Source organism: Rutilus rutilus (assembly GCF_951802725.1).
Source record: "Rutilus rutilus genome assembly, chromosome: 11".
Taxonomy (NCBI): Eukaryota; Metazoa; Chordata; class Actinopteri; order Cypriniformes; family Leuciscidae; genus Rutilus; species Rutilus rutilus.
The window spans coordinates 13,857,755-13,873,407 of NC_140216.1; the positions used below are offsets into that span (position 1 = coordinate 13,857,755).

General features: G+C 36.2%; 1 protein-coding gene across 1 annotated transcript in view; it reads left to right on the plus strand.

Annotated features, from left to right (window-relative positions):
* The window catches only part of myo1g (myosin IG), a 54,422-nt gene extending 40,811 nt beyond the window's left edge, over positions 1 to 13,611 (plus strand). Inside the window, exon 22 of the mRNA XM_084422630.1 lies at positions 11,939 to 13,611. Coding sequence (XP_084278756.1) covers positions 11,939 to 12,101 — 163 coding nt within the window. The 3' untranslated portion in view covers positions 12,102 to 13,611. The remainder of the gene's footprint in view (positions 1 to 11,938) is intronic.
* The last annotated feature ends 2,042 nt before the right edge of the window (positions 13,612 to 15,653 follow it).

Consider the following 15,653-nt stretch of genomic DNA (forward strand, 5'->3'; position numbering starts at 1 on the left):
CGTCAGAGAAGGGAAAAGATGACGCTGCAAGAGGGAGGGGTAGTTATTTTGATTAAAGATTACCAGGGCCCATGATTAAAAAAAAAAAAAAAAAAATGATTTGGTTAGATGGATAAATCATTTATAATAAATACTGCAATATTTAATAAACAAGAATTTGTCAATTTTAATTTCATAGTGACTTCATCATTCTTATATCATTATTCTTATATCATACCGTAATACAATTTAAAGAAGACAAATGTGGCATAAATAAAAAGCAATGAAATTAATTTACAGTGCTGTACACATTAATATTTTGGTAAGGGGTCACATCTTTACAGCCTGACAAATATGTAACTAGTAATCACTACTTCGAATACACATTAAAATCAATTGCATAGACATATGAATCATTTTAATTATGGTAATAATTGCCATGGTAAAAACATTATAATAATAAGTGGTTCCCAACCCTGGCCCTGAAGGAACCCCAGCTCTGCACAGTTTAGATGTCTTCCTAATCAAACATACCCGATTCAATTCATCAGCTTGCTAATAAAGTCTCCAAGACCTCAAATATGTGTGTTAGAGACATCAAAAATGTGCACCATTGAGGTACCACTGATATAGAGTGTACTGTAATAAGGTATAACTATGAATATAAGCATTATAATATTGGTCGTTTGTTGATCTGCTCACCAATTCTTCACTCTTCCTGTTGTAACAGTTAGCAGAGCTGCCTGTGGGCAGTGCTAAAGGCTTAAAAGCTTTTCCCAGGTTTAATCAATCCAGTCTAACTGCAAATTATGGAGGAAATTATGCTTTTCCATTGGTAGGTCATTGTGACTTTCATTAGATACATTTGAGAAGAACATTTTCTTATTTTCTTATTTCGTTATTTTGTGCATCTACTGAATTTCAAGATAGAATACAGTAGTTGATTAAAGGCACTTATGTTTGTTGAAGAAATAAGTCCTTTAAGTCTTTAAGTCATTAAGTCATTATTTTTGCAGTTTTGGAAACAAATTACACACTTTACCTTAAATGGCAATCTACCATTCAAAAGTTTTGAGTCTATACGATTCTTTTTATGTTTTTTAAATAAATATCTTATGCTCACCAAGGCTGCATTTAAAAAAAATACAGTAAATACCGTAATATTGTTAAATATTACTGTTTTCTATTTGAATATATTTTAAAATGTCAAAGCTGAATTTTCAGCATCATTACTCCAGTCTTCAGTGTCACATGATCCTTCAGAAATCATTCAAATATGATTTGCTGCTCAAGAAACATTTCTTATTATCATTGCTGAAGACAGCTTCATATTTTCTATTTTAGTTTTGTCTTTTGTGCCTGTTATATGTGATACAGTTTTAGGATTCTTTGATAAATAAGTTCAAAAGAACAGCATTTATTTGAAATCCAAATCTTTTGTAACATTGTAAATGTCTTTATTATCACTTTTGATAAATTTTAAATCCTTTCTGAATAGAAGTATTTATAAATATAAAACGCGCTAACTAACCCCAAACTTTTGAATCGTGGTGTAGATGAACTGTCCTCAAAACACCATTTGTTCTGTTGTGTGTGCTTGAGTGTGTGTTTGTGCCCCTCCGCAGGGTTAACTGCGATTGTTTGTGTTTGTGTCATCTGCAGACATTATGACCAGAATAATCAGCTCTATTGTTGCCATGCGTGACATCATCCCTGTTGGGTGTGTGTGTCTGTGTGTTGCCCTCCCATAGGAAGGAAAAGCCTGTTGCGTAATCCTCCAATGGTGTGATGCCGTGTATCAATAAGGGAACTATCTTCTCAGGCTGAGTTGATGAGCAGCTTATCTCGTCCTTCATTCCCAAGATGTGCTTTTAGTGTCACAGAGGCTTAATCAGACTAGAAGTAATCTATGTGATGAACTATGATTATATAACTGTTACACGTTGGGCCCTATTTTAATGATCTGAAACGCAAGTATCAAGCGCGAAACGCAAATAACTTTGTGGGCGGGTCTTGGGCGCTGTTGCTATTATACTGGCGGGATAAATGACTCTTGCGCCCGACGCAAATCTAAAATGGGTTGGTCTGAAGTAGCTTCATTATTCATAGGTGTGGTTTGGGCGTAACGTGAAATAAACCAATCAGAGCGACATCTCACATTCCCTTTAAGAGCAGGCGCGCTTGTTCCATGGCGGATGGCTATTATAACGGTGGATTTGCCAGGAGCGGTTCACAGCTGATGTTCTCGTCAGGGCCGTAAAAGACAGAGAGGTGACATTGGGGATGGGAGAAACCCACCCAAATTAGCTTCGGTTAAACAGGCGTATAATAATTTGGGTAAATGTGTAAGCTAGATTTATGCCTATTTTTTCACATCTTCATAGACACAACAATGATTTCCCTCGTGTGTTAATATTTTTCCTTGTAATAATGTATGATTTGCAAAAATGAAAACTGCTGCTTCTGTGTAGATGAGAGAATCAAAGTGTATGCATGTTGTGCACACGCTACATTGATTATGGCCAAGCATGCGCCCTTAAAATAGCATAATATAAATTACATGCGCAACGCGCCACTGACTTTAGACTAGGTTTTTCCTGGTCAGTGGCGGAATTGTTTTCTAAACCTGTAAAATAGCATGAGGGAACGTTTGCGCCGGAACACGCCTCCTCTTTGCGCTGAACCGCCCCTGGGAGCGCAAGTGTATTTTTTAGTTAACCGACGTGCATCTGTGGAGGGAAAAGTCCGCTGTGCGCGGGTGCAAAATAGGAATGATACATGCGTCGGTGTACAAAGTCAATTGCGCTGGGTGCAAGATAGGGCCCAAGGTGTTGCTGCATTCATTAAGTCTTGATTTATTGAATAATTGCAGAATAAATTCCATCCTCAAGTTTATCTAATAGATTTTAAAATCCAGCAATGTAGTACTATAATTCCACATATTAACAAAGCATTGCACTTAATGCTGATGAGAGAGTCAGTAGAGCAGCAATAGTTTGAGTGGATTTACAGGGATAATTCATCTAAAAATGAAAATGGTCATTATTAACTCACCCTCATGTCATTCTGAACCTGTATGTCTTCCATTTAAAATTGTAATGTTGAATTGCAATGGATAATCCATACAATGAAGCATAAAGTGATTAGGAGTTGTCTCATGATACATTTTATAGGAGGAACAGATTAAATGTAATCATTTATTATTCACTGAAAACTAGGGCTGCATGACTGGAAATTCTAATTATGATTTTATGATAAAAACTACTGTTGTCCTTGCTAAGATTTTTTGCTAAATAAAACCAAAATAAGAAATATTACTATTGTAAAAACTGCAGTAAGCCCTTAAAGCTGGTCTTTTGTTGATACGTGCTTCTCATTACAAGTTTGGAAAGATTGTTGGTGCATGTTGCATTTCCAAATGCATGTTGAAGCGACCCAAACCAGCATTTACTGTGAACCGAGACGCTGTAAACACCAGAGGATACTGGGCTGTCCTTGTGTAAATGAACACAGTGCAGCGCTTCACTCTGAAACACACAGCGCATATATTTGTTTAGTTAATTGCAGCTTTTACATTTTGATAATTGCACTAAGCCATATTGCGATTTCCGTTTTATTTTGATTAATTGCGCAGCCCAACTGAAAACCTTTCTCTTTTTCATTCTTATTTATGCATATTCACACTCTCAAAATGTTTTCCACCAGGTGTGACGTCAGTGACACCAAATGAATGTCTGAATGAAAGTACGAATACTGCATATAAAGAATTTTGTGAGCAACAAGGGTAGGGTGCAAATTTCAGTGAATAATGATTTAAATTTCAATTAGTTCCTCGCATAAAGTCAAATAATGGCAGAATTTTTTTTTTATTATTTATTTTTTTACCTTTAATTCTTTTTTTGTCGATAATGATGTTGTCATTTGTCACATCACATCAGCATGCGTTTTGGCCCAGCAGTTTAGCCTGCTTTTTCCACACTCACAGTCAGAAAAACAGCCTGTTCCTCCACACCTCTGTGGGACGCAGATGCTGGCTGCTGTTACCCCGACGATAGTTGCCAAGCAGCTGAGGAAGTGCTAATTAGGATTGCAGGAGAGATGATGGGGAGTAGTGGAGATGGAGGAGTGTGTACATGTTTAATTGTGTATTTGGCTGAGTGTGTTTTAAGTGGGCTTTAATCTGTGGACTTGTAATGGTCCCTCCTGGTGTCTTATGACTGCTGTGTTTTGTTAGAGGGCCCTGAAGGCTTTTAGTTTGTGCACACAAAGAGCTGCATTACAGAAAAACACCAGCCTGTTTAAATGAAACTTTGGTATTCTCGCCCTACAATAATTATGATTATAGAGTAGGTTATTGCACTCAATTTTGGCATAAATAAGTATAGTTGTATGCAGTATATTTGTAACTATATTGTCACAATTACATACTATATTGTATACACTGTACTGTTGATTTCAGGTTGTAATTTGACTTGGATAGTTTAGCAAAAAGTGAGTATTCTCTCATTACCTATTAGCATAGACTACCATTCAAACAATAAGATTTATTTTTACATAAATCAATGCTTTTATTCAACGAAGGTGAATTAAATTAATCAAAAGTGACAGTAAATACATTTACATTGTTGCAAAAAAAAAATCTATTTCAAATAATTGTTCTTTTGAACTTTCTATTCATCAAAGAATCCTGAATTTATTTTATTATGGTTTCCATAAAAATATTACTCAGCTCAACTGTTTTCAACATTGAAAAAAATAAGAAATGTTTCTTGCACACCAAATCAGCATATTAGAATGATTTATGAAGGATCATGTGACACTGAAAGGGATACTCCACTTTTTTTGGAAATAGGCTCATTTTACAACTCCTCCAGAGTTAAACAGTTGAGTTTTATCGTTTTTGAATTCATTCAGCCGATCTCCGGGTCTGGCGGTACCACTTTTACCATAGCTTAGCATAGATCATTGAATCGCACAAGACCATTAGCATCTCTCTCAAAAAAATGACCAAAGAGTTTCGATATTTTTCCTATTTAAAACTTGACTCTTCTGTAGTTACATCGTGTACTAAGACCGACAGAAAATGTAAAGTTGAACTCATGGTACGGCAGCAAAGTTTCTTGATTATTACGCAGGAATGAGAGTATAGTTCCTAGCCATATCAGCCTAGAAAATCTCAACTTTACATTTTCCGTCGGTCTTAGTACACGATGTAACTACAGAAGAGTCAAGTTTTAAATAGGAAAAATATCGTTATCGTCATTTTTTTGAGAGAGATGCTAATGGTCATGTCCGATTCAATGATCTATGCTAAGCTATGCTAAAAGTGGTAACGCCAGACCCGGAGTTCGGCTTAATGGATTCGAAAACGGTAAAACTCAACTGTTTAACTCTGGGGGAGTTGTAAAATGAGCCTATTTCCAAAAAAAGTGGAGTATCCCTAGAAGACTGGAGTAACGGCAGCTGAAAGTTCATCTTTGACATCACAGGAATAAATTATATTTTATAATGTATTAAAATAGAAAACCATTATTTTAATTTTAACTGTATTCTACAATATTACAGGTTTTACTGTATTTTTGATCAAATAAATGCAGCCTTGGTGAGTATAAAAGACTAAATAAATCTTACAGACCTCAAACCTTTGAATGCTAGGTTGCCATTTAACGGTGAAATGTGTGATTTTCAAAATTGCAAGAATAATGATTTAATAGGTTTCCATTATTAATAGGTCTCTCTCTCTCTCTCTCTCTCTCTCTCTCTCTCTCTCTCTCTCTCTCTCTCTCTCTCTCTCTCTCTCTCTATCAATCTCATATCTGTCCCTGTAGTCTTTCTGTATCTATCTGTCTTTCACCTTTTGTCTCTCTGAGAGAGTTTGTCACTTCTGTCTCGTTGTTGACAGATGTGCATTCTCAGCTCCTGCCCTGAGACCCTTTGCCTTTGGGAAAATGGCTGACAGTTTGAGAGAGAGAGAAAGAAGTGATTTTGTGTTTACTGATATTGCTGAGAATGATTTTAGCAACAAAGATGCAGAAGTTTGTTTAGTTCAGGATGAAACTAACTGACTAAAAGTGACAGTGAAAGGTGGAAGAGAGCTAGATTCCACTGACCTCAGATGCCTTTGCACTTTTTTATCACTTTATGGTTTATTAATAACGCTATGTCATGGTGAGTCTTCACCAACAAGCATTATATTTACACTATTTTTATATTTTATATTATATTTACACTACTGTTCAAAAGTTTGGCATTGGTAAGATTTTCCAATGTTTTTTTTTACAAAGTCTCTTATGCTTACGAGGATGCATTTATTGGATCATAAATACAGTTAAAAAACAAAAAAAACAGTAGTATAGTAAAATATTATTGTGATTTAAAAGAATGTAAAAAGAAAATAACTTTTTTAAGGATTCTTTGAAAAATAGAAAGTTTTTTTTTTTTTTAAATAGAAATCTTTTGTAACATTCAAAATGAATTTACTGTCACTTTTGATCAATTAAATGTGTCCTTGCTGAATAAAAGTTGGTAACACTTTAGTTTAGGGTCCAATTCTCACTAATAACTAGTTGCTTATTAGCATGCATATTACTAGGATATTGGCTGTTTTTTAGTACTTATAAAGTACATATTAATGCCTTATTCTGCAAGATCATATTGTACATCCCTTAATCCCAATTCCTAAACTTAAGAACTACCTTAATAACGTTTAATAAGCAGTAATTAGGAGTTCATTGAGGCAAAAGTCATAGTTAATAGTTAGTTAATAGTGAGAACTGGACCCTAATCTAAAGTGACCATAATTTCATCACCATACACTTTTAAAAATTTTGGCATCTATGGTTCCACGAAGAACATTTAACATCCATGGAACCTTTCCATTGCACAAAAGGTTCTTAATAATGAAAAAAAGGTTCTTTAGATTATTAAAATCTTTTTCACACTAAGAAGAAAATGGTTCTTTTAAGAAATGTTCACTGTAAGGTTCTTTTGGAACCAACGAGGGTTCTATGGCACAGCTGCAAAAAATGCCTTTTGGAACCTTTATTTGTACAAGGACAAAAACATATTTCTAATAAAAATAATGCAAAATTGAACGTTGTATCTGAATGGGAACATTGTTACATGTGATGTACTCAACAAGCCATTAGGAGGAGACTGCAAACAAACGCATGCAGTCAGAGCCCACAGGGGCCCAAACTCAAGGTGTGATGGTAAACAAAATTTATGCGCAGTGACAGCCGAGCCCCGAGGACGCAGACTGCCGTGGTTGCATGTGTATTCTTGAGTTGGTTTCCACTCTTAGGGACTGGCTTGCAGGAATAACGGATCTGGAAGGCACTAGAATGTGTAATGAAGTGTTTTTTTCAGGCATGGCCCAAAACAAGAGTTGTCAGTGATTCACTTTAATGACATGGAGATGTACAGTCACACGCGAAATAAAAGAAGTTCTCATGGAGGAAGGAAGGCGGGGCACACAAGAACCATACGGAGCTGCTGCTGCGTCCCAGTTCTGTCGTACGGTTTCCATGGCAATAAATAATGCAGCCCAACTGCTTCATCTTCTCATTGGTTTGGACGCCATGTCCCTGGAAAAAACAGGGCAACTCAATCGCAAACCTGCACCATTTAGGAAACCTACAACTCCCAAAGTTTTTAAAGGAATTGCGAAAAGTTCTGCATCACTTATGCAACTGGTCTAAGCCAATAGAAACTGACTCCTAAACATTTAAAGTTCACCTAAACATTTAAATTCTGTCATCATTTACTACTAGCCTGACGTCGTCATACTCAATTCTAGTCAGAATGTGAGTCTGATACTTCTCCATTGAGCTTTGATTATGGGGCGTGTTTCAACCGAACCAGGAAAAAAAATTCCTCTGCACTCAATTGGATAGACCTACAACCAATCAGAGCAACGGAGTAAGTGACGTATGTTTTTCATTCATGTTTCCGATCGCGGTTCTCTGTTCCTCTTTTAAAATTAATGCGCTGTCGATATCTTCTATAACAGATGCGATGGCGGAATCTACACATGATGTTTTATAAACAAATTTCAGGAGGAGCACATTCAAATAATCAATCCAATCAACCGTCTATCAGCATGAGAGGAAAGCATATATTTATTCACTCGGTCAACTCACCTAACATGACAGTTTTCAGCATCCCTGCACTCACTCTTGGCTTGTTCTTCCACAGCCAGGAATACGGGGGGAGTACTTTGGGTTCGGGCCGAATACCGAGCCCGAAGCCTCTCCTCAGACAGCACGCCAAATATGCATTTATTCTATCTGACTTATTTGTAAGCGTGAACTCGTGAAATCTCAATTCTTCAGCGGCAGTCATTTGAATTCAACCCAAGCGCTCGTTGATGACGTGGATGATGACGTTACCGTTGCTTATCTGTCCATCATCGTATAAAGCCCGCCCTGACAATTTGATTGGTCCGAACAATTTTTGTTCGGGCATAATAGCTCCTCAATGGAGCGAGTCCAGACCGAACTTCCCGACCAAAAAATATTGTGGGCGGGGTTCGGGCTGGCACCCAGGCTAATTTACTACCACATTCCAATCCAATATGTTGTTTTTTGTTTATAGAACATAACCATTTTAAGTTTTGGTTACCTGGACTTTAAATGGAGGGACTTTAAAAATATTTTAATTTGTGTTTCGAAGATTAACCAAAGTCTTATGTGTTTGGAAAAAAGCTGAAAGTAAAAGCTGACAGAATTTTCATTTTTGACTAAACTATACCTTTAAGGGCCAGATTTACATTCACTTCAGAATCTTGTTGGAAGTGGTAGGTCATCCAGGTACTTTTTACCTACTCTTTTATGAGCACTATGAACTCGGACATACTTCTTTTGACGCATACTGTTTTTCGCCTACTATATAGCAGGGAAGTGTGCAGTTTCGGATGCAGATGCTTTTTTTCTGTGTTAATGGCGCAAATACCAGTAAATTGACTACCGCAAACCACATTAGTAAATCAAGTTGCTTTCTAATTTATTTAAATGCGCTTTTCCCGTAAATGTTGTGTTTGAAAGGGAAACTCCTACAAATGCATATGCGATAAGGTCAATCGCAAAAATAACTGTCCACGCCTTTTCTTAGCTCATTTTTCACTGCACATCTTTAATGAATCCTGACAGAGGGTTTGTGCTGGCACAAGCTGTGGTAAATCTGGCCCTACGACTCTTTATACAGCTTTTCTACACAAACAGCTTTTCTTCATGACAGAATGATGACACAATTTTCATTTTTGGGGTGGGGTGTAAACTGTTTCTTTAACTTAAATCTTATCATAGATTCATAGCGGTTAATGCCCTCCAGTGCCATGTTTCACTGACCTTCTTTCGGTGAGTTGGTGAATTAGCAGGTCAGTGGGTTGATGGGTGGGTGCAGAGCATGGCTTTGAGCCCTGATGGGAACAGCTGAGCGGAAAGGGAACAAGAGAAGTGATAAGTTGCGTGACCCACAACCGGCCTTTTTCATGGCGGACTGCCGTCCACCTGTTGAAGTTTGAGTTGTTCGCATGGTTTGCAGTGGGTAGGAAACAGAAAACCTGAGACCATCTGATTCTGCTCCATGCTATAGTAGGTGCCAACCAGGAATATATGTTTAAAAAAGACCAAAAACTAAATATAATCCATTTTTAAAGGAAGCTTATCATGGAAAATAGGATTTTTTTTTTTGCTTTTGAAATAAATTGTACGTGTTCATTTTGCAAAAATGTAGGCCCTAAGCTGCAAAATTAGTAATTAAAAAAATCAGCATGGTTATGGTAAATTACTGTTCAAAATTTGGGATCTGTATTTAAAAAATAATAATAATAATAATAATACTTTTATTCAGCAAGTGACTTACATAAAAAAAAATCTATTTCTATTTCAAATAAATGCTGTCCTTTTTAACTTTTTATTTATCAAAGAATCCTGAAAAAAAAGCATCACTGTTTCTACAAAAATATTTGGCAGCACAACTGGTTTCAGTATTGGTAATAATAAGTAATGTTTCTTGAGCAGCAAATCAGCATATTAAAATGATTTCTGAAGGATCATGTGACACTCAAGACTAAAGTAATGAATGCTGAAAATTCAGCTTTTGCACAATATTACAATTTTACTGTATTTTTGATCAAATAAATGCAAAAAAAAAAACCATTACAACATCTTACCAACCCCAAAATTCTGAATGGGAATGTATGATGTCACACCTTTCAGCTGTGACCAAATTCACAATATATCATTGCCTTTTCTACCTTATTGATTAGTAAAATAACTTCGCAGTATTCATCAAATTGAACAACATTTCAAACTACACCGTTGCACAAGGATATCCGAGGTCATTTACTTCTAGAAGTCTTAAAGGTACAATATCAAAAACAGCCTGTTTAATTCTGAGATCAGAGAGTGAGTTCAACATGGGTGCAAAAAAAGTTATAAGTGGACTTGGAAAGTAAGTGGAAAAGATGAAATGCTACAAAAGTGTGTAATATGGCCCCTTGATCATTTATATCTATATTAAATTGATGTGCATTTATGAACCATTTAATTTGTGTTAATAGACATCTGAATAAAAGAGACTTTGTGTGCCATAGCTGTCTTTTCACTCTGAGAATTGGTGATCATTTTTAAATACTCTGAGGAAGTGAGACGTCTGTGCGTTTAGGGAACAGGGACAGGATCAGACAGCGAAGGTGTCCCTTCTCATCTTTTCTGTCCTACATAGAACATTATTTTTGACTCCATCAAATGAAACTTTTTGAGCCCCACTTTACTGCCTCTGAACCACTTATATAATAGCCTGATGAATCCTGGATGTCTTTAAAACAATGTTTTAGGTGTAATTAGCTACAATACATAGCCTATACTTTAGCTTTTCTTTTCTTTTATGTATTGCATACATAATTATTTGTCATTTTTGTCATAGAGCATAAGAAGTTAGTTCTACATTCCATAAAATGTGCATTTTGTGAAGGATTATTTTTAGTACACTACCATTCAAAAGTTTTGTTTTTTGGAAATAAATAAATACAAAGTTCTGTCATGGAACTCTAGATGGCGCAGGCTCATAGATCCTTAATTCAGTCTGTTTGCACTCACATCATTCTCTATAGGGTGATTGTTTCCTGCTGTATCATTAGCCAATGAGCTGGCTGCTCAACCTTCAAATACTTGGTCAGCATTTGCTGTAGCAGTGCAGTGCACTTTCAGAAACCCTCCACCTTCCCCAGCTCCACCTGTATAGATCTGCTACGAGTAATTCATGTACACTATATTGTACAGCAGCAGCATTTCTTACATGCTCACTACAGAGTGTTATGTATGCATTGGCAGTAGCAAGTCCCATGCAGCGTATCAGATCTATTCCGCCAAGACCAAACATATCAACATTGTTGTATCTATTAACATGCCAAACACTTTGAGAGTTGTCATGACAGAAATACTTTTATTCGGCATGAACATATTAAACTGATCAAAAGTGATAGTGAAAACTAGTGTTACAAAAAAAAAAATGCTGTTATTTTAAACTGTAATAATAGTTCACAATATTACTATTTTTATTGCATTTTTGACTAAATAAATGCAGCATTGGTGAACATAAGAAACAAAAACATTTGAATGGTAGTGTACGTTTAAAACTTACTTGTCATATGTAATATCTATTATCAGAGACCATTTTATTAAGGCATCTGGAGTGATGAGTTGGTTTATTGTTTAATGTGGCAGGGCTGAGTCACTGTATCTGTACAGCTGTGTAACATACTGAACCCATAATAAAGCTCCTACATTGGATTCTCGTCATGAACCGCTAAAAACCAAGCTTAAACACAACTGAGTGCTAATCTTTGCCTGCTTTTTATAGGCCACAGGGAGCTGTCACAAGCTATTTTGGGGATGTATTCAGCAGCATTGTCTAGAATCAAGACTAATTATGTCATGTCATCTGTTTATTGCAGAGTGAAGAACACCCCTCTGTCGGTGAAAGTGTGCCCCTCAGCAGTCCAGGTACATATGAGCGGCAAACCTAAGAGTATCACCGTAGAGACCAAACCCGGCCAGACCATCGCAGACTTCAAGAAGAGTCGAACAGGATTCGCCTTACTGCTGCCCCATCAGTAAAGCCAAGGCTTCACAGGACATGACATAAAACAGTATTCACCCATTCAGTCAGAGATACAAATCTAGATATTTTGTCAAATCTATCAAAGAAGATTGATATCTTTTCCATATCAAACACATATCAAAAACTCATATCATATGGATTCCCCATCATATCAAACACGATTGGATTGTTTATTAGGCCTATATAAGTGGAAGAGAATTTCTTGTTAAGCAATGCACTTTGTTGTTTTAATAGAGTGCTGCAGTGAGATAAATCACCCTGGTTCCCTCGACAAAAACCCAATACGATTGTTTTTATTCGCTTTTGGATTATTGCAGAAATAAGCTCTGTGACCAACAAAGGTTTATGATTCTTGCTCGTGTTGTTCGTCATGATAATCTTCACAAATTAACACAAGCTTTATGAATTTTGAAGACTAAATGTAATCTGCAGAAGTAAAAAGCTAAATGTAGGGTGTAAACGAACTACACATTGGTTGCATGATTTCAACGTCCACGCCATTAAGCTTCAGTTAACTATTTTTGTCTTCGAGTTAAGAAAGTTTGCAAGAACAAGAATATGAACACAACGTTGAGTAAATGATTTCATCTCTTCGGCTGATGATGTTTAATGTTCCCGACAATCTCTAGTCCCATTTAGACACTTGTTAGACACATTTAGACACTTGTTAGACAAGTGTCTAAATGGGACTACAGAGATAGACAAGTGAAAGCTTTAAAAAAATCACAAGAGGGATTAGCGTGATCTATTTTATGTCGTAGATTAAAACATGAAAATATCTTGAGCTTGTGTTCACCAAAGACCTCGTTTCTGGCATTTAACCAAAAACCTATTGACTTTGGGACGATAGAACCTGAAGCGCAACTTGTTTACAGGAATTGGCCTTAAAAAAATCCTATAGTCCTCTGTGACGAAACATCTAAACTAGTTAGTGTTAGTGTGTAGATCATGTGGTTGAAAAGAAAATACGCAGCATAAATGATTCTGCCGTCCCTCCTCTGTTTTTATTTTTGCACATGAATTAGCCATAAAGTGTTGTCATGTTTTTTGAATTGTAGTTGGATCATGTAACAATGCTATTTTATTATTTATGTACATTTCAGAGGGAACGTTCTGTTGATATGGCCTTTGCACTTTTCATAACATATGTAGAGTATATTTTTACGTTTATTATGAATTTATTTTATTTTCTCAGGGACAAGGTGTACTGGGACAGGGTGTAGGCTACATTTAACTGTGGAGATGTAACCAAGAGTATTTCATGTGTGAAAATTAATGTATTTTCATTTGAGTTCCGTGGTACACAGACGTATTTAACCAAGGTTTACAACACCTCAGATCAAACCGTACAATTGTTACTGCGCTGTAGTAGTAAATGTATACACAGAGGAGTGTGTTAATGCTTATTCAACTCTGTCATCTTTAAATTGCTTAAAAACAGCAAGTATGCTGTAATCAAATAATTTGAGAGCTTTATGATATTGTTATATTAAATGCTACATGCAATGATTGTGTGTTTTTTTTTTTTTTTTTGCATCGTTTTTTTATGCAGTGTGTTTAATGCAGTTTTTAAACTGTTTATGGTTTGGACTCTCATTACACAAAGGTGTGTGTGTGTGTGTGTGTGTGTGTGTGTGTGTGTGTGTGTGTGTGTGTGTGTGTGTGTGTGTGTGTGTGTGTGTGTGTGTGTGTGTGTGTGTGTGTGTGTGTGTGTGTGTGTGTGTGTGTGTGTGTGTGTGTGTGTGTGTGTGTGTGTGTGTGTGTGTGTGTGTGTGTGTGTGTTTTTCTCGGCACTGAAGATTCTCAATAGTGACAGGTTGCCTTACTGTCACTGTTTTCTTTGTCCTGCTTTCCACTCCCCTGCTGCGAGCATCTTTCATCCGTTCTGACATCCTTGTGTTTTCATTTTTTGTCTTTGTGATTTTTTTATGCTACTTTGCATGCACCTGTCTGCTTTTGACACTGAACTCTGTTTATTTCTCAATGTGTCATGAGAATCAATGGTTATTGAATGTCCAAAAATGTACTTTTTCACTTTCTCTACTCTGTTGTCAGTTTACTTTTTGTGTATTTGACATGAAACGTCAAGCAACGGCATTCTGTTACATCAAAAATTATTTCAAATGACAGGTTTATATAATTATCATACATGATTTCATTTTAATTTCGAAATTGCCTGGGATGTTTGTACTTTAAAAAAAATATATTGAATTAAAGTAATCTTTTTAAGTGAATTGCAAGACAGTTTCATTAAAATTGTGAGGAAGAAAAAAAGAAAATGGTGAAAGCAATTACAGCACATAAATATATAAGCAGCATTAAAACCTATGAAGCATGGACATTTTATCTACTGTCAAAAAAAAAAAAAAAGTTAATGTTCCTATTGGAAACAAAAGCCTGATGTAGAAGAACATTTTGGCAACATGGCAAAACATTTTAGGAAAACTAGTGCTTTAAAGAATCCAATGATCAAGAGTAGTGGGGCCGCTTTCTGCTTGAAAACATCTCAAAATGTTCACTGATGTAAAGTTCTTGATGAAAGTATGTGGTTATCTCTCTCCAAAGATCCACCGAAGAACCCTTAAGAGTGTTGAAAAGTACCCAAAACCAGTGTCAATCAGAGTCTGAAAATAAAGCGAAGGGTCTTAGAAGCTCTTTTTTTAGGTCAGTGTTTGTTTTCCTCAATCTCATTAGTCATGTTTCTAGAGCAGATCGAGTCACAGGCAAAAATAACTATTCCCCCGGCAACAACACTCGCCTTCAACCACACCACATGGCAGCAAACTGAGTTTCTCTGATAGCTAATATGAATCAGGTTAATTTGTGACTGGGTCACCGGATTCATCTGGCACGTGGGGGCTTGTTTTTGAAGTTTGTCATCGTGACCTAGTGCATGCTTTTCATTCACAAATGTGAATGTAAACAACAGAATTCATGGAAAAATACCCCATCCTTTGTAGATAGAGCTTATTTCCTCCATATAGGCCTGTCCCTCTATAAATTATTATTTTTTTAAGGTGAAAATGTAGTTTTTTATGTTAAAAAGGCTATATTATGCCCTACAATGAATGGGTATACTAGAATCATGCTTGAATGTTCAAAAAAACACTTCTTTTTTTTCTCTTCTTTTTTTTTTTTTTTAACATATTTTACATTATTGCAGCACCTCTCTGCTCAGTCTGTCAGTAACACTCTTTTGATTTCCTGTCTCAATGAAGCCCCTCCTTCTGAAAAGTGCAATGTGCTCTGATTGGTCGGCTGGATCAGTGTGTTGTGATTGGTCAACCGCTTTGAGCTTGTTCCGGAAATGTCGCGCCCCTTACCATAACCCTAAGTTTCAACACTACTATAATGCAACTCAACTATGCCTTGTACTTTTTCATGCTCAAATAACAACATTCCACACTAAAGAAAGTTGAAAAAGTAAAAAACACAATAGATTTTCTTTAATATACCTTTTCTGTCAATGTACATTCTTAATATTTATGGATATTCTTAAAAAATGATGACAGAATTTTCACAGCAAGCCTCTCAGGTAGGATTTCTAC